At 42.3% G+C, this 24,695-nt stretch overlaps 1 protein-coding gene across 1 annotated transcript in view; it reads left to right on the top strand.

Moving 5' to 3' along the window:
- fpgs (folylpolyglutamate synthase) overlaps window positions 1–24,695 on the top strand; it is a 74,256-nt gene that overhangs the window by 26,418 nt on the left and 23,143 nt on the right. Inside the window, exons 4-10 of the mRNA XM_063073534.1 lie at window positions 477–541; window positions 12,893–13,007; window positions 14,538–14,615; window positions 15,730–15,791; window positions 15,959–16,061; window positions 16,489–16,566; window positions 21,287–21,434. Of these exons, the coding sequence (XP_062929604.1) occupies window positions 477–541; window positions 12,893–13,007; window positions 14,538–14,615; window positions 15,730–15,791; window positions 15,959–16,061; window positions 16,489–16,566; window positions 21,287–21,434 (649 nt within the window). The remainder of the gene's footprint in view (window positions 1–476; window positions 542–12,892; window positions 13,008–14,537; window positions 14,616–15,729; window positions 15,792–15,958; window positions 16,062–16,488; window positions 16,567–21,286; window positions 21,435–24,695) is intronic.

Here is a 24,695-nt window from a genome sequence, read left to right as displayed (position 1 = left end):
GATGCAAGAGTGTGCTAGATAGTTGGTAGGGTGGGGGAATCACTGTTGAATGAACCCTCATGGTGATCTGCTAGGTGGCAAATTCTTAAATTTGGAGATTTGCAGCTCAACTGGTGTGCCTCAGCTGAAGAAAGGGTAGTACTACAGCTGACCTGAATAGAGATGTGATTGTGGTGAATTGCAAAAAGAAATGAGGGAAAAATCACAGATTTAATGGGCAGCCCACTTCCTTTGGGAAATGTGGACGGACAACCAGTGCTTTTTGGGCTTTTTAGTCTCACTGGTGCCATTGAACTTTTGCTTTGTGTTTGGTCATTGGTGGTGTTATGTACAAATATGATACGCATCTTCTATTGCCTAAATGTCCAGGTGATGTTTTGCAGGTCACTTACGGATGTCAATGCTCCGAGCTTTTTGTTTTCCTTCTGTTACTGTCTGTCCTTTGGTGGCTTGATACTCTTTTTGGCTTTTGACAGGGTTCCACATGTGCATTTTGTGAAAAGATATTACGGAATTATGGATTAAAGACTGGATTTTACAGGTAAAATTAATCTTATTTTGACATGTTAAATTCTAAAGAGTCTTTAGGTGATGGGGTGGGTGCTTAGTGTTGTTTTTCTGGGGCAGTTATACCGGTAATTTCAGTGTCTTTGGTGTTGCAGACCTCATGCCTAGGAAGCACTTAGTCACTCTAACCTAGATCTGAAGACTTATCTTTGTTACTGTCTTCCAGCTGTGATGCCATTTCACTAAAGCGGTGGAATAAACATTGTGGCTTAAGTCTGTAAATTGCCACTGGATTTATTGAGGACAAATAATAGATTCTCAATAAAACCACTTTCAATATTGAAATTAAAAATATTTCCCCCTCAGAAGATGAGGATGCTTCTGTCGCTTTGCCTCGCTGACTCAAATTGTAGTCACGATCATTTTGGTTTAATTAGTATTAGGCTGCTTTGTTACAATTAATGGCTTGTAAGAGGTTGTTTGACATAAGTTGGCCCTGGTCAGTTATGTCTACCGAGGAATGTACAACAAAGAAAAGGTAAAGCCGTTGATCCCTGGAGTGACAATGATCTAACTGCATAGCTGTATGACCGTTGATCCCTGGAGTGACAATGATCTAACTGCATAGCTGTATGACCTAATGCACATGTGGTTTCAAACATCACTTTACTATACACATAATAAAGACTATTAAAGATATACTGTATCACCATAATAATTCGGTCAATTTACCCATCAATACAGATTGCAGAAATTTGGAGTGCAAAGTGAGGCTATTCTAAAAGAAAAAGATTTGCTTGATTTCTCACAAGTATGTTGAAACTTACAGTGAAGTATGTCATTTGCGTCAGTGACCAACCCTGTGTGAGAATGTGCTTGGGGGCAGCCTGCAAGTGTCACCATACTTCCAGCAGTAGCATAGCATGCCCACAGCTTACTGCCCATAACCCGTACGTCTGTTGTTTTGGAATGTAGGGGAAACTGGAGTACCCAGGGGAAACTCATGCAGTCGATGGGACCTCTACACAAGAGACAGTTTGCACCTGAACTGGAAGAGGACTAATTTCCTAGTGGGAAGATTTGCTAGTGCTGCACAGTGGAGTTTAAACTAGAGTCGCAGTTAGATGGGAATCAGAGTGCAGGAACAGTTACTGGAGAAGTTGTGGAGACATGTTAAAACCTCAGACAAAGTCAGAAATCAAAAGGTTGAACGTGCTGTGATTAAATGTCTTGAGCTGTGTATATTTCAATGTGAGAAGTATCATAGGAAAGGCAGGTGACCTCAGGGCATGGATCGACACCTGGAATTATGACATCATGGCCATTAGTGAAGCTTGGCTACAGGACGTGCAGGGCTGATAGCTCAATATTCTGGGACAGAGCGGGAGGAATTAAAGGAGGAGGGTGGCGTTACTAGTCGGGGGAAATGTCAAGGCAGTGCTCAGTCAGGACATACTGGAGAACTAGGGAGGCATTATGGGTGGAACTGAGAAATCAGAAAGGTATGACCACGTTAATGGGGCTGTATTATAGACCACCCAGCAGTCCAAGGGATTTAGAGGAACATATTTTCAGACACATAACAGACCGTTGCAAGAAACATAAGGGTGTTTCAGTGGGTCATTTTAACTTTCCATATATTGACTGGGACTCCCATACTGTAAAAGGACTACATAGGTTAGAGTTTGTGGAGTGTGTTCAGGAAAGTTTCCTTAAATGTATGCAGAAGTCCTAATGAGAGTGTGAGATAATTGATCTGCTATTAGGGAATGGGGCAGGGCAGGTGACAGAAGTTTGTGTAGGGGAACACTTTGCTTCTAGTGTTGACAATGCTATTAGTTTCAAAGTAAAAATGCAAAAAAATAGGCCTGGTCTGCAGGTTAACATTCTAAATTGGAGAAAAGCCAGTTTTGATGGCATCAGAAAGGATGGCAAGGGTGGATTGGGACAAGCTTTTTTCCTGGCAAAAGTGCACTTGGTAAGTAAGAGACCTTCAAAAATGAAATTTTGAGAATATGAAGCTTGTATGTGTCTATCAGAATAAAAGGTAAAGATAACGGGTGCAGGGAACCTTGGTTTTCAAGAGATATTGAGGCCCTGGTTAAGAAACAAAACAAGTATAGGCAGGTAGGAACGAATGAGGTACATATGGAATATAAGAAATGCAAGGGAGCACTTAAGAAAGAAATCTGGAGGCATTAGGTTGCCCTTGCAGACAAGGTGAAGTAGAATCCCAAGGGATTCTGCAGATATGTTAAGAGCAAAAGGATTGCAAGGAACGAAATTGGTCCTCTGAAAGATCAGATTGGTAATCCATGTGTGGATCCAAAAGAGATGGGGGATATCAAAATGATGTTTTTGCATCTGTATTTACTCAGGAAATGGACACAGAGTCGATAGAAGCGAATCAAAGCGGCATCAACTCTGCGGACCCTGTACAGATTAGAGAGGAGGACGTGTTTGCTGACCTGAGACAGATTAGGGTGGATAAATCCCCAGGGCCTGACAAAGTGTTCCCTCAGACCCTGTGGGGGGCAAGTGCAGAAATTGCCAGGGCCCTAATATAGATATTTAAATCATCCTTAGTGACAGACTCAGGATAGCCAATGTTGCTTCACTGTTTAAGAAAAGTTCTAAAAATAAACCAGGAAATTATAGGCCGGTGAATCTGATGTCAATAGTGGGAAAGTTATTAGAAGGTATTCTAAGGGATAGGAGATAAAAACATTTGAATGGACATGGATTGATTAAAGATGCTTAGCATGGCTTTCTGTGTGGTAGGTAATTTCTAACCAATCTTGTAGAGTTTTTCGAAGAAGATAACAGGAAAGTTGAAGACAAGGTAGTGGATGTGTCTACATGGACTTTAGCAAGGCATTTGACAAAGACCCACAAGGGAGGTTGATCAAGAAGGTTCAGTTGCTCGGCATTCAAGATAAGGTGGTAAATTGGATTAGGCATTGACTCTGTGGGAGAAGCCAGAGGGTGGTGGTAGAAGATTGCCTCTCTGACCAGAGGCCTATAACAGATGGAGTGCCGCAGGGATAGGTGCTGGGTCCGTCGTTGTTTGTTGTCTATATCAGCGGTTTGGATGATAATATGGTTAACTGGATCAGCAAGTTTGCAGATGACACCAAGATTGGGGTGCAGTAGACAGGAAGGAAGGACTACCTTGCAGCAGGATCTCGACCAGCTGGAGAAATGGGCTGAAAAATGACAGATAGAATTTAATGCAGATAAATGCAAGGTGTTGCACTTCGGTGGGACGAAGCAGGACAAACTGGGGAGTGCCATAGAACAAAGGGGTATGGGAATGCAGATCCATAATTTATTGAAAGTGGTGTCACAGGTAGATAGGGTTGAAAAGAAAGCTTTTGGCACATTGGCCTTCATAAATCAATGTATTGAATACAGGCAATGGGATGTTATGTTGAAGTTGTGTAAGACGTTGGTGAGGCCTAATTATTGGTCACCTAACTATAGGAAAGATGTGACTAAGGTTGAAAGAGTACAGAGAAAATTTACAAGGATGTTGCTGGGATTGGAGGAACTGACTCATAAGGAGAGATTGAATAGGTTAAGACTTTATTCCTTAGAATGTAGACGATTGAGAAATTTGATAGTGGTATACAAAATTATGAGGGGTATAGATAGGGTAAATGCAAGCAGGCTTTTTCCACTGAGGCTGGGTGGAACTACAACCAGAGGTCATGGGTTAAGGATGAAAGGTGAAAAGGTTAAGGGGAAACATCTTCACTCAGAGGATTGTGAGAGTGTAGAATGAGCTACCAACACAAGTGCAAGCTTAATTTCAAGATTTAAGAGAAGTTTGGATAGGTACATGGATGCTAGGGATATGGAGGGCCATGGTCCTGGTGCAGGTTGATGGGAGTAGGCGGTTTAAATGGTTTGGCACAAACTAGATGGGCTGAAGGGCCTGCTTCTGTGTTGTACTTCTCTGTGACTCAATCACGGAGAGAATATACCAATTCCTTACAGACAGCAGGGTTTGATTGAACTGTGACCTTCCAATTGCTGGCACTGTAAGCCACTACACTTACATGCAAACCAATTTTGCCAACTGCCTTTGACCATAAGATATAGGAGCAGAATTAGGCCATTTGGTCCATGAGTCTGTTCCGCTATTTCATCATGGCTGATCCAATATTCCTCTCAGCCCCAATCTTCTGCCTTCTTACTGTATTCTCTCGTCCCATGACCAATGAAGAACCTGTCACTCTTTGCCTTAAATATACATAAAGACTTGGCCTCCATTGCTGCCTGTGGCAAAGAGTTCCACAGATTCACCACTCTGGCTAGAGAAATTCCACCTCATCTCTGTTCTAAAAGGACACCTCTCTACTCTGAGGCTGTGTCCTCTAGTCCAGCAGTCCCCAACCACCGGGCCGCAAAGCATGTGCTACCGGGCCATGAGGAAACGATATGAGTCAGCTGCACCTTTCCTTATTCCCTGTCACGCACTGTTGAACTTGAACATAGGGTTGCCAACTGTCCCGTATTTGCCGGGACATCCGGTATATTGGGCTAAATTGATCTGTCCTGTATTTCCCCTGCTAAGGTAGAGCGTTCCTATGAAACCTTTCGTGCCAAAATGGCATGAAGCAAAGAAGCAATTACCATTAATTTATATGGGAAAAAGTTTTGAGCGTTCCCAGACCCAAAGAATAACCTAACAAATCATACCAAATAATACATAAAAGTGAAAATAAGTAACACTAACATACAGTAAAAGCAGGAATGATATAATAAATACACAGCCTATATAAAGTAGAAATATGTACAGTGTAGTCGGGAAGATGAAGGCAAAACCGATTTGTGGGGAAAAAATCGGCACGTATATGCATGCACGTCTCGCATGCGGACGCAGGTGTCCGCGCAAGGCTTCATGGTCACGATAGTTTTTCTTGAGGTAAAGTGTCTGTGATTTGACTGCTACTTTTGTCCCTTATTTGAGAGTGAGAAAGTTGGCAACCCTAACTGTAAAAGACATGTTGAGGTGAGTTTAAACCTACTTGAACACCCCCCCCCCACCCCGCTGCTCAGCTGGTCCACAAGAATATTGTCAATATTCAACCGGTCCGTGGTGCAAAAAAGGTTGGGGACCCCTGCTCTAGTCTTAGACTCTACCACCATTGGAAACATCCTCTCCACATCTACTCTATCAAGGCTTTTCACCATTCAATAGGTTTCAATGAGGTCACTCCTCATTCTTCTGAATTTTAGTGAATATAGGCCCAGAACCATCAAGCATTCTTCATATGACAAGCCATTCAATCCTGGAATCACTTTTATGAAATTCCTTTGAACCCTCTCCAGTTTCAGCACATCCTTTCTCAGATAAGGGGCCCAAGCCAGCTCACAGTACTCCAGTGAGGCCTCACCAGTGCTTTATAAAGTCTATTTCCTCAAAAACTACCTGCCCTTCCAGCTACCTTCATATTGTTTGCAAACTTTGCGACAAGATTGATCAAAAACTCTATTGAAATAGTTGCATAACTTCTGTTGGATGTGAAAGCTGATCAGAGACTTGATATCCTGTAGTGAGTGTCTTTCCTCACTAAGATTGTAGGGTAAGTTTGGCAAGATTGTGGAACTTTGGTTGACAAGAGATATTGAGTATCTGGTCTGGAAAAAGACAAGGTTATGTGTCAGATGCCTGTAAGGAGTTTGTACATTGTCCCCATGACTAAGTGGGCTTCCTCCCACAGTCCAAAGACATACCGGTTGGTATATATGTTAAGGATGTAAGAAATAAAGTCAAGTCAGTTCAATTCAGTTCAAGTGGTCATCATAAATTATCCTGTGATTAGGTTAGGATTAAATTGGAAAGGCCTGAATGGCCTATTCCGCAGTGTTTCTCAGTAAATAAATAGATGTAGACTGCAGAATTGAGTGAGGCCCATGAGGATAATAAGAGATGTAAAAGTACTCTTGAGAAGGAAATTTGGAGGACAAAGGGGGGCAGTGAGATATTCCAGGCATAGGTCACACCATCCCTGGAGCTTTGTTCACTAATGAATAAGAACATGGCTGATCTTGTACAGCTCTCAGATCCAATTTCCTGTCTGATTTCTACTTGTCAGAATCAGGTTTATTGTCACTGACATAAGTTGGAAAATTTTTTGTTTTGCAGCAACAGTACAATGCAAGTATGATAAATTACTATAAAGTTCAAAGTAAATTTATTATCTAAGTACATACATATCACCATATGGAATACTGAGATTTCATTTTCTTGTAGGCATGCTCAATAAGTCCCTAATTGAATAATAACCATATTAGCATCAGTGATTGACTGTACCAGCTTGGGCATTCAACCAGTGTGACACAAACTGTAAATACAAAAAGGAAGAAATAATAATAATAAATAAATAATAAACATCAAGAACGTGAGATGAAGTGTCCTTAGAAGTGAGTCCATTGGTTGTGTTTCAATGACAGAGTGAAGTTAGCCTCTTTAGTTCAAGAGCCCGATGGTTGTGGGGTAATAGCTATTCCTGAGCCTGATGGTGTAGGTCCTGAGGCTCCTGTATTTTCTTCCTGATGGTAGCAACAAGAAGAGAGCATGACCTGGGTGGTGGAGGTCCTTGATGATGGATGCTTCTTTCCTGCGACAATGCTCTGTGCAGATGTAGTCAATGCTAGGGAGGGCTTTACCCATGATGGACTGGGCTGTATCCACTGCTTTTTGTAGGATTTTCCTTTCAAGGGCATTGGCATTTCAATACCAGGCTATGATGCAGCTGGTGAATATACTCTCCACTACACATGTATAGAAGTTTGTCAAAGTTTTAGATGTCATGCCAGATCTTACATAGAACATAGTACACCACAGTTCAGGCTCTTCGGCCCACAATGTTGTGCCGACCCTCAAACCCTGTCTCTCATATAAGCTCCCACCTTAAATTCCTTCATCTACCTGTCTAGTAGTCTCTTAAATTTCACTAGTGTATCTGCCTCCACCACTGACTCAGGCAGTACATTCCAGGCACCAACCACTCTCTGAGTAAAAAACCTTCTTCTAATATCCCCCTTGAACTCACCACCCCTTACCTTAAAGCCATGTCCTCTTGTATTGAGCAGTGGTGCCCTGGGGAAGAGGCGCTGGCTGTCCACTCTATCTATTCCTTTTAATATCTTGTAAACCTCTATGATGTCTCCTCTCATCCTCCTTCTCTCCAAAGAGTAAAGCCCTAGCTCCCATAATCTCTGATCATAATGCATACTCTCTAAACCAGGCAGCATTCTGGTAAATCTCCTCCGTACCCTTTCCAGTGCTTCCACATCCTTCCTATAGTGAGGTGACCAGAACTGGACACAGTACTCCAAGTGCAGTCTAATCAGAGTTTTATAGAGCTGCATCATTACCTCGCGACTCTTAACCTCTATCCCTCGACTTATGAAGGCTAACACCCCATAAGCTTTCTTAACTACCCTATCTACTTGTGAGGCAACTTTCAGGGATCTGTGGACATGTACCCCCGGATCCCTCTGCTCCTCCACAGTACCAAGTATCCTACCATTTACTTTGTACTCTGCCTTGGAGTTTGCCCTTCCAAAGTGAACCATCACACACTTCTCTGGGTTGAACTCCATCTGCCACTTCTCAGCCCACTTCTGCATCCTATCAATGTCTCTCTGCAATCTTCGACAATCCTCTACACTATCTACAACACCACCAACCTTTGTGTCGTCTGCAAACTTGTCAACCCACCCTTCTACCCCCACATCTTCGCAAACTCTTCAGGAAGTAGAGGCACTGCTATGCTTTCTTCATAATTGCAGTTATTTTCTGGGCCCAGGACAGGTCCTCTGAATTAATAACACTGAGGAACTTTAAGTTGCTGACCCTCTCCACCTCTGATGCTCCGATGAGGACTGGCTCATGAACCTCTGGTTTCCTCCTCCTGAAGTCAATAATCAGCTCCTTGGTCTTACTGACATTGAGTAAGTGGCACCACTCAGCCAAATTTTTAGTCTCCCTACTATATGCTGATTCATCAACACCTTTGATTTGGCCTATGACAGTGGTGTCATCTACTTAGCCACACAGTCTTAAGTATAAAGTGAGTAAAGCGGAGGGTAGGCGCACAGCTTTGTGATACACCTGTACTGCTGTAGACTGTGGAGGAAAAGTTGTAGCCATAAATAAATAATGCAAAAGAGGAATGGTGAGACGGTGTTTGTGGTTTCGTGATCTATGCAGAAACCTGGTGGCAAAGAGAATGAGGTAGTTCCTGAAAAGTTGATTATGCGTCTTCAGGCTCCTGGACTTCCTCCTTGATAGTAATGAGAAGAGGGCATATCCCGGATAGTGAGGGTCATTAATGATGTATGCTGCTTTTTTGAGACACTGCATTTTTTTTTAGAGTGTCCTCGATCATGGGGTGGCTTCTGTCTGTGATGGAACTCACTTGAGTCTACAACCCTTTGAAGCCTCTTTTGATCTTGTACATTGGCGCCTCCGTACCAGACGGTGATGTAGTCAGTCGGAATGCTCTCTGCGGTACATCTGTACCTGGCTGAATCTATCCAATGGGTTGGGTATTGATTAAAAGCTTAGTTGATGGGTATTGAGAAATGCTGCTTCAGAGTAATGTTATCTGAAGGAATTTTTCCCTCATGCTCAAATGTTCTCTCCTTGGGCTGAGGAATTATCTGTAAGTAGCCAACTTGTAAAGTAATGGCTGCATTCCTGTGGCAAACTGTTGAAGTGTAGAGTTTAAAATTTAAAAATAGCATTTCATTTTTGAGTTACAGTTTCAAATCTAGTCTAGAAATACAGCATTCCCTCCTTTTGGTATGCAGGCATAAGTTTTTTTTTGGAAATTGGTCTAGACTAGTGGTCACCAACCTTTTTAAGCCCAAGATCCCCTACGTCAACCTCAGTGAAAGGCAAGATCTACCTACTAAATGGTTTAGAGAAAAAACAGCTCAGATTGTACTTACAATTTGAGGCCTTTTATTTGGGCGAATTGTGTTTGAATTACACAAAATACTTTTGTCAAACTTTCAAATTAATTCAAACGAGAAAACACTATAACTAGCATATCACACAGGCCATAGCTGTCCTTCTTTAAGAATATTACAATACTTCACACCTTTAATTCTAAATTTCATTATTTAATTTTATCTCAATATGAAAAATAAATGAATAAAAATTGACTGTTGCACTCAGTGTGATGACTGGGGCTGAATACTTTCTGCTAGTTCCCTGAAATTTGGCTCAAGTACAGACAGCCAGTCTGTGAAGTGTAGGGTTGCCAACTGTCCAGTATTCCCCCGCTAAGGTAGAGCGTTATGAAACCTTTCGTGCCGAAATGCTTTACGCCGAAGAAGCAATTACCATTAATTTATATGGAAAAGAATTTTGAGCAAAAAAAACCTACCAAATCATACCAAATAACACATAAAACCTAAAATAACGCTAACATATAGTAAAAGCAGGAATGATGTGATAAATATACAGCCTATATAAAGTAGAAATAATGAAGATTAACCCAAAACCGATTCGTCGGGTAAAGAAAACTCAACATGTACGTGCATGCACATACAGGTGCCCGCGCAAGGCTTCATGGTCATGGTAGTCTTTCTCAGGGTAAACACAAATGTCCCGGGATTTGACTGCTACTTTTGTCCCTTATTTGGGAGTGAGAAAGTTGGCAACCTTAGTGAGGTGTCTGTCAGTAAGTCAGCTCCTGTACTTAGATTTAACAATTTTCATCTGTGAAAATGCAATTTCACATAGATAAGTTGACCTGAAGTAGGCACTGACTTTTAGTGCTATAAAACCAACGCGCACACCACGCATTGCTCGGCCCCATCAGTAGTAATTGCCACCAGTTTATGAATGGGGATGTCATTTTCACGGACATATTTTTTAAACTCATTGTAAATATCCTCACCTCGTTCTTTCCTTTAATTGCAAAAAAGTGAGGAAGTCCTCCTTTGTTGTAAAATCCTGGAAAGCCATTCTGACAAATACAACAAGCTGAGCTGTTTGCATTACATCCAGGGATTCATCGAACTGTAGTGAAAAATATTCATGTCCTCTGACGGTGACTCTACCCTCCTTGTCACTGTTGCAGGGCCAAGCGGTATATTATGTATTACGGTTGTGATGCCGTTTTTCTTTTTAAAGTCATTAAAAACAGTCTCTGCGGTAATGACCATTGCTTCCTTGAATAAATCGCCATCTGTAAAAGGCTTCTTGTGTTTAGCCAAAAGGTGACTTACACGAAATGATGCTTCAATAGCAGCCTTATTTTGAGCAGCGTGTTTTGTGAAAAATGATTCCTGGGCCTTCAACCCCGATTTCAGCGCCTCAACTTTCCTGGCACGAGTTGCGCTCTTTGGGGGGAGGTGTCTTTAAATTCCTGGTGGTTGGTGTTGTGGTGCCGCTCCAGATTCCCTCTTTTAGTCAGTGCTTGTGTTTGGTGGCACAACATACATACACACTTGTCTTTCACCAAGGTAAATAGAAATTCCTCTTCCCATTCTGGATGGAATTTGTACGTTTTTGCCTTCTTTTGTGGAACCTCCGCCATGCTATCAGGATATCACGAGCGAGTGCAGATTGCTTTGCCTCTGATCTGAGCCGACATTCACCTAATTAATTAGCTTGTTTATTTTGGCTTTTTTTCTTAAAGATGTGCTGTGTGCATCCCAACTACCGCTGCACCCCTGCCTGCTTCACGGCCCGGAGGTCGGGGACACTGCCGTATATTGATGTTTGCGACAGTCTGTACTCTTATCTAATCTGATGGGTCACTTTGATGCAGCACAGGCTACGCTGAAAACGCGGTGCATGGAGGGGGAACTACACACATGCGCACTGGGCAGAAAGAACGGAACTAAACCCCCGCAACCCGGAAACAATCTCTCTTTACAAATGGCTTTTTAGCGAAAATATTGCTATATTACCATTATCCTATTTAGTATTACTTACTTTTATAATGCTCACATTACAACAGTATTTGTGTATTTATTTTTGATTTTTCTTCGGGATCTACTGGGAAAGTCTCAAAGATCAACCGGTCGATCGCGATTGATGGGTTGGCAACCCCTAGTCTAGACAATCTCAGTTGGTATCGAAACAGATAGCTGTATTGAATATGTTAAAGGTCATACAGTCTCAACTAGATGGGATAATTAAGCTTATTCGTAATTGCAGTGTAGAGCTAACATTGCATCTGGATTGAACTCATGAAATGAATACAGGATGACAGAAATAGAAGTGAGCCCTCCACTGCAATCCAGTTGCTAAAAATCACGTTCATCTCAACACTTAACAAGAAAAATGAGTTGGTTGCTCTTTAGAATCTGTTCATTGTATGAACTGATCCCAATGTGAGGCTGAAGTATTGCTTGATTCACTAATGATCATGAGTTTGGTGTTGGCCAAATGGGGTTGGGGTTGTTTGTTTCTGAACAGCTGAACTATTGTTTCAGGCTGTAATTAGTTAGAAAAATGCATTCTTTCAAGATCTCACTGTCATGCTCTATGCCAATTTACTGTTACACACTGTTGTTTATTTCCAGAGTCACAAGGAAGTGAACAATCTCAATCATAGTTTAAATGTTAATAATCTCATTCATGTACTTTGCTCTTTTACTCTCTTTCCATACACCCTTTTATGTACTCTTGACCCTGATGTACTTTTGACTGCCCTTCTCGTGCTATCTGGATTTTGAATTTCTTTTGTTTCTCCCTACCCCTGCCCTGCCCTGGTCCATTGTCTTTCAAACAAAAATGTAGACTAGTACTCCATTGGCATCCAGAGGGAATGTTGTGGTGTGGGAGGTAACACCTCTCAGATGATACTTTAAACCAAGGCTGTTTTTGCTCAGGTGGGTCTACAGCATTGTTTTCAATTAGAACAGGAGTGTTTTCCCAAACCAAGGGTTCCTAACCTTTTTTATGCCTTTCTTTGGGCCCCCTACCATTGATGAATCCCTGACCTAAACCTTAACCCATAATGCACAAATAGATAGAGGTCATAAACACGAGATTCTGCAGATGCTGAAAATCCAGAGCAACACACAAAAATGCTGGAGGAACTCAGCAGGTCAAGCAGCACCTATGGAAGGGAATAAACTGTCGACATTTCGAGCTGAGGCCCTTTATTAGGATAGATATAAGAGGTCATTCTATTTGTGGAAAATTGACGTGAGGTAATTGATTGCTGCACTTCTACAGTAGCAGTGACACTCCATTGCATGTAAAGTGCTTTGGACCATTCTGAAACTTTGGGAAAAGGTGCAGTTGAAATACACGCCTGGTTTATTGCTTTTGCTGTTTGCTCATGCGAGCTTTTTCACTGCATTTTACAGTTGGTGTATTTTAATCATCTCTTGTAAACAGTTCCCCACACTTGGTGCAAGTAAGGGAGAGAATTAGGATTAATGGCAAACCAATCAGCAAAGATCTCTTCACAAAGTACTTCTGGCAAGTGTATAATCGATTGGAAGAAACAAAGGTAAGAGACTGATCATCATTGGTCGGGGCATTTTTCAATTTGTTTTATTCACTCTTTCTTCAAGTACTGATGATTTCTGTCACAAGAATTGTGTTGTTGAACAATGTTTCTAGATCTACATAAAGGGTTCTGTGATGATTGGCAGTTGCGTATACTACACCAACAAGAAACTTTAAGTTTCCCTTTTCTATTTTCATGAGTCTCGAATCAAATACCCATTTCATAGGTGCTATTGACTCATTAGTAGTAAGCTTCCATCATGAACCATGCTTTGAAAATATTTCCAGTGTGATTAACTGGAATGGATTTTGATCCAATTCATTAGTTTGGAGCAATTTGTTATCCTTTGTGTAATGAGTACTTAATCCTGTGTGTTGCTGATTTTTGACTTGCAGAGTACAAATTGCATTAACCAGGCAAGGTCAGCATTTGCCACCCATTTAGACAATAGACAATAGGTGCAGGAGTAGGCCATTCGGCCTCTCAAGCCAGCACCGCCATTCACTGTGATCATGGCTGACCATCCACTATCAGTATCCAGTTCCTGCCTTATCCCCATAACCTTTGATTCCACTATCTTTAAGAGCTCCATCCATCTCTTTTTTGAAAGCATCCAGAGACTTGGCCTCCACAGCCTTCTGGGGCAGAGCATTCCACATATCCACCACTCTCTGGGTGAAAAAGTTTTTCCTCAACTCCGTTACAAATGGCCTACCCCTAATTCTTAAACTGTGGCCTCTGGTTCTGGACTCACCCATCAGCGGGAACATGTTTCCTGCCTGCAGCGTGTCTAATCCCTTAATAATCTTATATGTTTCAATAAGATCCCCTCTCAGCCTTCTAAATTCCAGATTATACAAGCCCAGTCGCTCCAATCTTTCGACATATGACAGTCCCGCTATCACGGGAATTAACCCTGTGAACCTACGCTGCACTCCTTCAATAGCAAGAATGTCCTTCCTCAAATTTGGAGACCAAAACTGCACACAGTACTCCAGGTGTGGTCTCACCAGGGCCCTGTACAGCTGCAGAAGGTCCTCTTTGGTTACCTTTGAGAAGACGGCAGAACACAGTAGCCTGGCGTTACTGCAGTCCTTCTAGTGAATGTATTCCCAGAGTAGGGTTTGCAGGGTTTAAATCCAGCGATGATGGGTCAGTAAAATATTTCCAATCAGGATTATGTGTTAACTAGAGGGAATCATCAGGTGTTGGAGTTCCCATTGCTCTTGTCTGCCTTGGTGGTAGGGCTTGTTGGTTGGAGAGGTGTTGTCATTAGTTGCTTGAGTGGGTAATTGAAGTGTATGTTATAGATAGTACACACTGTGGAAGGAATGAATGTGTTCGTCTGATTTTTGACTTGCAGAATGCAAGTTGCATTAACTAGCATTGTGGGGCCTTCGGAGATGAAGGCTTTTGTGTGATCTTGTTATAAATAAGGGACCTCTGGATACTTTGGGGAATGGGATATGAAACAGCACTAAATGGTTTTCTTCTTTTTCCCTCCACGCCTCGTCTTGATGCTGTACCCAGGACAGTGACTCCGGGACCATGCCTGCATATTTTCGGTTTCTCACCATCCTTGCCTTCCACATCTTCTTGCATGAAAAGGTATAGTATCTAGTATGGAGAAAGTGAGGGTAGTCTTGAGCAACACACAGAATGCTGAATGAACTCAGCAAGTCAAGCAGCATCTCCGTAGAGGAATAAACAGTCAAAGTCTAGAGCCAAAACCCTTCATAAGAGCTGGAAAGGAAGGAGGAAAAGGCTAGAATAGGAGGGTGGAGAGGAGGATACAAACTGGCAGGTGATGGGTGAGACCAGGTGAGGGAGAGATGGGATGAGGTAAGAAGCTGGGAGGGAATAGGTGGAAGAGGTAAAAGGTTGAAGAAGGAGGAATCTGATAGGACAGGAAGTGAACCATGGAAAAAAGGGAAGGAGGAGGAACCAGGAGGTGAGAAGAGTGATCTCACTTTTTTGCACAACTTAATTATTTTCAATATATATTCCTCTTTATAACTGGATGTTCAAGAGTAGTCTTGAGGTATTATGTGTGTCTATTAGATGACCCAAATGGCCTTCATAAATCATAGTATTGAGTACAAGAGTTGGGTTGTTATATTGGAGTTGTATAAGGCGCTGCTGACACCTGATTTGGAGGATTGTGTGTAGTTTGGTCACTTACCTATAGGAAAGATGTCAATAAGATGGAAAAAGTGCAGAGAATGTTACCTTGACGTGAGTTATTGGGAAGGGTTGAATAGCTGAGGAATTTATTCCCGTTGAGCAAGGAAGGACAAGTGGTGATTTGATGCAAAATTATGAGAGGTATAAGTAGGCTAAATGCTCTTTCCACTGAGGTAGTATAAGATTAGAAATGGGGGTCATGGGTTGGGGGTGAAAGGTGAAATGTTTAAGGCAAACATGAGGGGGATCTTCATCCTTTAGAGGGTGTTGAGAGTGTGGAATGAGCTTCCAGTGGAAGTTGTGGGTGAGGATTTGATTTCAACATTTAAGAGAAAGTTGGATAGGTACATGAATGGGAGATGTATGGAGGTCTATGTTCCGAGTGCAGGTCTAGGGAGATGAATAGTTCATCACGGACTGGATGTGCCAAACGGCCTGCTTCTGTGCTGCACTGTTCTGTGACTAATTGGTTGATGGGGATAAATCACCGTGAAACAAACCCCTTAAATTCTAAGCATTACCATTTGTGTTCCTTCAGATTGATGTCACAATATTAGAAGTTGGGATTGGTGGAGCTTATGACTGTACCAACATAATAAGGTAATGGATTTTATTTTGCTCGGCGATGTGTCTGTGTTGACTGTTTTTTTACAGTTCCATACTGGTGCATGCAACAAGCTCCTCTCTCATCCATGATTGCTGGCCTAAGCACTACTGCTTGGTATTTAATCTGACACATTAACCTTGAGTTTGCTTGAAATGTTTAGGCGTCCCATAGTGTGTGGAGTGTCATCACTGGGGATTGATCATGTCAGTATCCTAGGAGACACCATGGAGAAAATCGCGTGGCAGAAAGGAGGCATATTCAAGGTAAGAAGAAGCAGCTACAAGTAGAATGTAAATATCTTAATGTTGATGGTCATATGATTCTTCCAGTCGTGCTTACATAGATACACTATGAGTTTGAGCATGCAATAAAAGCTAACTTTTTGAAAGCTGAGAATCTTTTCCACTGAACACTTCAAAATCTTAAAATTTGCTTTTGAAATTACAAGATGTTTATTCTTTTAACTTTCCTCAAAAAAGATTTTTACATGGAATAATTTAGGATATCCTCAAATGCTAAGTAAGTGCCCATTCTTTCCAAAGAATCAGGTTTATTCTCATTGATGTTAGTCATGAAATTTTGTCCCTCCTCTTCCCTTGTCTTTTTCTGACAAGTGACAACTTATTATTGCTTTGGAATTCTGATCTTCGCTTCTAGGGTAAACTGTCACATTTTCCTTTTGTTTTCCAGCCTGGCGTCCCTGCATTCACAGTTCCACAACCCAGTGGGCCAATGGCTGTCCTTGTTGAAAGAGCAAACGAGATTGGAGTAAGTAAAATTTGAGTGGTTGGGAGAGGAATCCAAATTGAGGTGTACTTTTACTGCCCATTTCTAGGTGGTACACAGCATCCAGGAACTACAGTAAAGCTTCTGGAGAAGGTATTCCCACAGTAGGGATTTTCACGATTAAAATCTAGTGATGATGGATGATATCTTTCCATACTGGGTTATGTGCTAATTGGGGGAATCTTCAGGTGCAGGCGATCCCATTGCTCTTGTCCACCTTGGTGGTAGGGCTCATGGGTTGGAGAGGTGCCGTCACAAGTAGCCTTGGGGAGTAATTGGAGTGCATGTTACAGTGAGTACACACTGTGGGGGGAATGAATGTTCAGGGTGTTGGAATGTCAAGCTTCCTGAGATTTGCTAGTGTTTCACTTATCCAGACTAGTACAGAGTATTCCATCATGCTTCTAACTTAGCCTTGTGGATAAGTGGTTCTTTTTCCCTTCTCATGGCCCACTTGTGACTTTCGTTTACCTCTGTGCTGTCCTTCCAAACAGCAGTGACACCAACTGAACCCAGGCTGCATGCATTGTAAAGCGTTGTGCTAACTATAAGACTATAAGATACAGGAGCTGAATTGGGCCATTTTGGCCCATTGAGACTGCTTCACCATTTCATCATGGCCGATCCAATTTTCCTGGCAGCCCCTGTTTCCTGCCTTCTCCCTGAATGCCTTCATGCTCTGACCTTGCAAGAATCTATCAACATCTGCCTTAAGTATACATAAAGATTTGGGTTCCACAGCTGCCTGAGGCAAAGAATTCCTCAGATTCACCACCCCCCAGCAAAAGAAATTCCTCCTCATCTCTGTTCTAAAAGGATGTCCCTCTATTCTGAGGTTCTCTCCTCTGGTCTTGGACTCTGTCACCGTAGGAAACATCCTCTCTACATCTACTCTTTCAAGGCCTTTCATCATTCAACACACACAAAATGCTGGAGGAACTCAGCAGGCCAGACAGCATCTATGGAAAAGTACAGTCAACGTTTTGGCCCGAAACATCGACTGTACTTATTCTTCCATAGATGCTGCCAGGCCTGCTGAGTTCCTCCAGCATTTTGTGTGTGTTGTTTGGATTTCCAGCGTCTGCGTGCAGATTTTCTCTTGTTTGTCCTTTCACCATTTGATAGGTTTCAATGAGGTAACCCTCATTCTTCTGAATTCTAGTGAATACAGGCCCAGAGCCATCAGACATTCTTCATATGACGAGCCATTCAATCCTGGAATCATTTTTGTGAACCTTCTTTGAACCTTCTCTGGTTTCAGCACATCCTAAGATAGGGGCCAAACCTGCTCACAATACTCCAAGTGAGGCTTCACCAATGCTTTATAAAGTTTCAACATTACATCCTTGCTTTTATGTTCTAGTCCTCTTGAAATGAATGCTAATATTGCATTTGCCTTCCTCACCACACTCGACCTGCAAAGTAACCTTTAGGGAATCCTGCACAAGGACTCCCAAGTTTGCACCTCAGTTTTTTGCGTTTTCTTTCCATTTAGAAAATAGTCAACCCTTTAATTTCTTCTACCAAAGTGCATGACCATGCATTTCTCGACACTGTATTCCATCTGCTGTTTCTTCGCCCATTCTCCTAATCTAAGTCTTTATGTAGCCCCTCTACTTCCTCCAAAACTACATGTCCCTCAACCTATCTTCATGTCATCTGCAAAACTTTGCAACGAAGCCGTCAATTCCATCATCCAAATCATCGTAAAACAAATTGGTCCCAACACAGACCCCTGTTGAACACCACTGGTCACCAGCAGCCAAACAGGAATGTCTTCCTTTGTTCCCACTCTTTGCCTCCTGTCAATCAGCCACTGCTTTTATCCATGCTAGAATCTTTCCTGTAATACCATGGGCTCGTAGCTTGTTAAGCAGCCTGGTGTGGCACCTTGTCAAAGGCCTTCTGAAAATCCAAGTACACAACATCAACCAATTTGTCCTTGTCTATCGTGCTTGTTACTTCTTCAAAGAATTCCAACAGATTTGTCAGGCAATATTTTCCCTTGAGGAAACCATGCTTACTATGGCCTATTTTATCATGTGCCTCCAAGTACCCTGAGACACCATCCTTAATGATTGACTTCAACATCTTCCCAACCACTGAGATCAGACTAACTGGCCTATAGTTTCCCTCATTTTGCCTCTCTCCCCTCTTGGAAGAGTGGAGTGACATTTAGAATTTCCAGTCTTCTGGAACCATTCCAGAACCTAGTGATTCTTGAAAGATCATTACTAATGCCGGCATGATCTCTTCAGTCTCCTCTTTCAGAACTCTAGGCTGTACACCATCTGGTCCAGGTGTCTTAACTACCTTCAGACCTGTCAGTTTCTCAAGAACTTCCTCCCTGGTGATGGTAACTTCATACATTTCATGACTCCTGACACCTGGAACTTCCATCATATTGCTAAGTGTCTTCCACAGTGAAGACTGATTTAAGATGCATATTCAGTTCATCTGCTATTTCGTGATCGCCCATTACTACCTCTCCAGCATCGTTTTCCAGTGTTCCAATATCCACTCTCGCCACTCTTTTACACTTTATATATCTGAAAAAACTTCTGGTATTCTCTTTAATATTATTGGCTAGCTTACTTCCATGTTCCATCTTTACCTTAATTACTTTTTTAGTTGCCTTCAATTAGTTTTTAAGAACTTCTAATCCCCTAACCTGACTAAATTTTGCTCTGTTATATGCCCTCATTTCAACTAGTATGTTGTCTCTGACTTCTCTTGTTAGCTATGGTTGTGTCACCTTTCCTTCAGAATACTACTTCTTTTGGATGTATGTATCCTGCACCTTCGGAAATGCTTCCAGAAATTCCAGCCATTGTTGCTCTGCTGTCATTCCTGCCAGTGTCCTTTTCCAACCAATTCTGGCCAGCTCTTCTCTCATGGCCCTGCGATTCCCTTTATCCCCTGTAATACTGAAACATCTAACTTTAGCTTGTCCTCAGATTTCAGGGTGAATACAATCATATTATGATCACTTGCCCCTAAGAGTTCTTTTACCTTAACTTTTCTAATCAATTCTCGTTCATGACACAACACCCAGTCCAGAATAGCTGATCCTCTAGTGGGCTCAACCACGAGCTGCTCTAAAAAGCCATCTCGCAGGCACTCTAGAAATTCCCCCTCCTGTAATCCAGCACCAATCTGATCTTCCCAATCTACCTGCATATTGAGGTTTGACATGACTATTGTAACATTGCCCTTTTGGCATGCATTTTCTATCTTCGATTGTAATTTGTAGACAACATTCTTACTACTGTTTGGGGTCTGTGTGCAACTTCCATCAGGGTCTTTTTACCCTTGCAGTTCCTTAGCTCTATCCACAATTGTTCAACACCTTCCGACTTCGTTACCTCTTTCTAATGATTTGACTTCATTTTTTACCAACAGAATAATGCCGCCTCCTCTGCCTTCCTGCCTGTCCTTTCAATACAATGTGTGTCCTTGGACATTAAGCTCCCAGCTATAATCTTTCAGCCATGATTCTATGCTACCGTGCCGCCCCTTCTACCGTAATTCTACCCTTGTGATGGAAGGAAGTTCACTGCTGTAGCTGCTAAAGATGGTATTACCTTACCCTGCTGACCCCTCGGAGTGTTGCTGCACAGAGGGTTTGTCTCTTAGAATGCAAAAAAAACAAAATCCCAGTCCCGGTCCCGGTCCTAGCAAGGGGTCATCACTGGTACATTTGATTGGCCTATGGTGGACTAAGACATGCAGGCTCTTTTTACCATGGGGTCCAACAACATCCAATGTGATCCTACGTTTGCTTGGCCTGCTGTTCTTCATTCTGCTGTGGCAGTCGTAGATTTCAGAAAGCTTGGGTATCCCATCACAGATATTCAATTTTCCCCATTCAGATCACTGAAGCCTATTACAGCAGCTGTTCTATTCATATATACTTAATCAGTGTTTCTTATTTACTGATTGGACATTGAGAGCAGGGTGGTTCTTTAATACCTCTTGTGTACCTCAGTGGTTAAAGGCTGTAGCTTTCACCTAATTGTTGGCTGCACCACAGAATTCTCCCTGAGACAGTGGGAAATTTAGGTCCCGTGCCACAACTTTGAGCAAAAATGTAGACTGGCACCTTATGGTAGTGTAATGGACAGCACAACACTATTAAAGTGGCAGCAGCCTAGGTTCCATTCTGCCACTGTCTGGAGGCAGTTTGTACATCCTCCCCAGGACCGCCTGAGTTTCTTCTGAGTGCTCTGGTTCCCTTCCACGTTCCCATGACATACGGGCTAGTGGGTGAACTGCTCACATGGGTGTAATTGGACAGTGCTGAGAAAGGTGATGTCTCTTAAATGGAATGTTTTATCAAGCCCTCGTCAACTCTGAGGTGGACACCAAATATTTGAAAGTAGATGCTCAGCCCACACTCTCTGCTTGGGTAGATTAACTGGCTAGTCTTCACACTGCTGTTTGTGGAAACTTGTTGATTGCATGGGTTATCTACATTATTATAGTGATTTCATTTGAAGAGTGATTGAGTGAACAGTAAGACACTTGGGACAACTTAGCAGTTAGCATAACACTATTACAGCACCAACAACTTGCCACCTCATCCGATTGACCTGTTAAACTCGACAATCAATGCTGATGTTTGACCATGAGGGACTTGGTACTTGAGATTAAGCACAGTCATTGTGAATAATGAGCTGCTTCCAAACATTTCCTTTCCCAGTGCTCCCTGAAGCTGTGTCCAGATCTGGAGGACTTCCAGTTTGAGAGGGAGAAGCTGAGTTTGGGTTTGGCAGGAGACCATCAGAAATTAAATGCATCACTGGCTTTGCAACTGAGTCGGACGTGGCTCCAGCATCACCACCACCCAGGTGTGAAACTGCCTGTTACCCTCTGTGATGTCTTAACAACATGTGAAACATGGAGACCTGTGGGATTGGGTTGAGAATTTTTGAGTCCTGGCGTAGCAGCAGTTTCAGAGCCTCCCAGATTTGTTTAACATATTGGGTCAGACTGCCATAGGCTGTTTTGCACTCAGCCCCTCTAACCAGCAGAGACAGCAGACTTTAATCTTCTGTCTGACATAAACTCAGAGGTTAGCAGATGAATGTTGCAACACGATTGCAAATGAATCTTCCTGTTACAGGGGTTTATGATTAACATTTTTATGTTTGCTTCTATTTATTCTTGCGGAATGCCTGTCTGTACTTAAACAGTGACAGACCGTTGGTAGGGAGTGGGGGAGGAAAAGAGAGGAGACATTGACACAGTCAACTCAAAGCTTGATATGACTCCTACCCCCACCTTCACCCTAAGTTGATATTTAACCGAGGGTTCAGTTCCTCTGTTATCTCAGAATCTTTAATTCATAATCTAGCCAGGAAAGTTCTGACTCCGCAAGTACTAATTAAACTATTTCCAGACCCATAAGACCATAAGACAAAGGAGCAGAAGTAGGCCATTCGGCCCATCGAGTCTGCTCCGCCATTTTATCATGAGCTGATCCATTCTCCCATTTAGTCCTACTCCCCCGCCTTCTCACCATAACCTTTGATGCCCTGGCTACTCAGATACCTATCAATCTCTGCCTTAAATACACCCAATGACTTGGCCTCCACTGCTGCCCGTGGCAACAAATTCCATAGATTCACCACCCTCTGACTAAAAAAATTTCTTCGCATTTCTGTTCTGGATGGGCTCCCTCCAATCCTTAAGTCAGGCCCTCTCGTACTAGACTCCCCCATCATGGGAAACAACTTTGCCACATCCACACTGTCCATGCCTTTTAACATTCGAAATGTTTCTAAGAGGTCTCCCCTCATTCTTCTAAACTCCAAGGAATACAGTCCAAGAGCAGACAAACATTCCTCATATGTTAACCCTCTCATTCCCAGAATCATTCTAGTGAATCTTCTCTGTACTGTCTCCAACGTCAGCACATCCTTTCTTAAATAAGGAGACCAAAACTGCCCACGGTACTGACCCACGTGAAAATTGCCAAATATGCTGCCCTTTGGTAATACTAACCTGGATGCTGAGAAATTTATAGTTTTAATTTGACTAACTGATTTGACTTAAAGTGGAAAAATGGTTTGGGCTATAATGAGTCTTGTGTGTCCTATGTTGGGAAGAGCAGAGAGCTGAGTAGTCTAAATCAGCCAGGGGTTCCACTGTCAATTACAGCTAGAATGTACTGTCATGGGTCAGTTTGGGGGTAAGGGAAGAAATTGTGCTGTAACTGGTGAAGGGATTGGGTGATAGCAGGGAGATGACTTTTCTTGTTCGTAACTTTATATTCATTCACTGCAGTTGGTGTCACTGATTGTCCATTCACAACATCCATCGCCTGTCCTTGATTATATCTGAATTGAGGGTATACTCCATAGCCACTTTACTAGGTACAGGAGTGGAACCCAGTATGGGTTTCTGTTGCTGTAGCTGATCTCCTTCAAGTTTCGATGTGTTGCGCGTTCAGAGATGCTCTTCTGCACACCTCTGTTGTAACATCTCATTACTTGAGTTACTATCTCCTTCCTATCAGTTTGAACCGGTTTGGCTATTCTCCTCTAACCTCTCATTAACAAGGTGTTTTCACTTACAGACTTGCCAGTCACTGGATGTTTATTGTTTTGTTTTTGCACCATTCTCTGTAAACTCTAGAAACTATTGTGTGTGAAAATCCCAGGAGATGAGCAGTTTCTGAGTTAGTGAAACCACCCTGCCTGTTTGGCACCAACAATCATTCCACGGTCAAAGTCTTAGATCACATTTCTTTCCTATTCTGTTATTTGGTCTGAACAACAACTAAACCTCTTTACCATGTCTGCATGCTTTTTGCATTGAGTTCTGCTACATGATTGGCTGATTAGATACTTGTATTAATGAGCAGGTGTACTTAGTAGAGTGGCCACTCAATGTATTTTAAAGTCAGCCACATTGGTGGGTCCAGAGTCAGATCTAGACCAGATTAAGTAATGTCTTCCATTTCAGAACCAAATGAATTTATGAGACAACTCAGCATTATTGAGACCCACTATTTGAAATTGCTGATTTAAAGCTGTCGTATTGGAATGCAAAATGAATTTCGCCCTTCTCACAGTGCAGCTGTAGTTTGCCTTCTGTAGATCAAAGTAGCTTTACTCTTGTGGAAATATCTACTGTGTGGCCATTAATCTAGTCAGTAAATGACTTAACACTGCAGTATCACTTTACATTTTTCTAACTGGCATGATGTCCAAATACAAAACCTACCCAGTAGCAGTGGGGTTATCTCTACATGGACTGTAGAATTATATAAGGTGGCTCATTACCACCGTCTCATGGGAAATCAAATGATGACCTTACCTGCCACCCATATGAGAAAATAAAAGAAATCCAAATATTCGGGTAGGAGGGTGGCATTTTGGTGAAGGGTCCCAGAGCCAAAATGTGAACTCTGTTAGTCTGCTCTCTGGCTTGCTGAGTATTTTGCGCTCCTTGTTTTATTCTATGTCTTACTCACCCTTTTATTTTCCTGAAGCCATCCTAGTTTAAAAAGCCTACACTCACATAGCATTATTTGTCACCCACTGACCTCCTGGTCTGTGGTTTGCTTTGAATAGCTTGCTGATGCTTGTGGAAGTCAAGATCAGGCCGCTCTCTATTTCCTAGCTCAGAATCATTCCAGGCTGATGCAGCTGTTCTCTGCATGAAACAGGTCACCCAAATTCCCTATTCCAGCGGAAGAAACTTCCTCTAATTTTCCTTCAGCCCACAGGTAAAGGCTCAGACGTTTGCTTCCCTGACATGCGGGTATTCAGACACTGCACATACCAGGGAGGTCTTCAGTTAAGATCAGCTTTCCTCAAGGAATGCCTGGCTGTAGTCCTGCAGGGTTTCTGTGGCCTCTATATATTAAAAAAAAGCCTCTTCTGGGCTTTGCCAGCCTGTCCAGTTCGTTTCTGTCCTTCAGAGCATCCTCTCGTTCCTTCCCATTATTACAGCATTCATGCATAGAGTAGCAACATTTTCCTACATCTGGAAGAGTATTATGTCCCTTTTGAGAGTTGGTTGTACAAACAATTCTCAGCATGAAGCACAACAGGTGTTGGTAATGTCAATAGGGAACATCATGCTAGAACAAACAATATCTG

This window comes from Mobula hypostoma, chromosome 21 (genome assembly GCF_963921235.1).
Source record: "Mobula hypostoma chromosome 21, sMobHyp1.1, whole genome shotgun sequence".
NCBI classification, from domain to species: Eukaryota; Metazoa; Chordata; class Chondrichthyes; order Myliobatiformes; family Myliobatidae; genus Mobula; species Mobula hypostoma.
The sequence above is the reverse complement of the archived record's forward strand: the minus strand, read 5'-3'. Positions and strand labels throughout refer to the sequence as shown.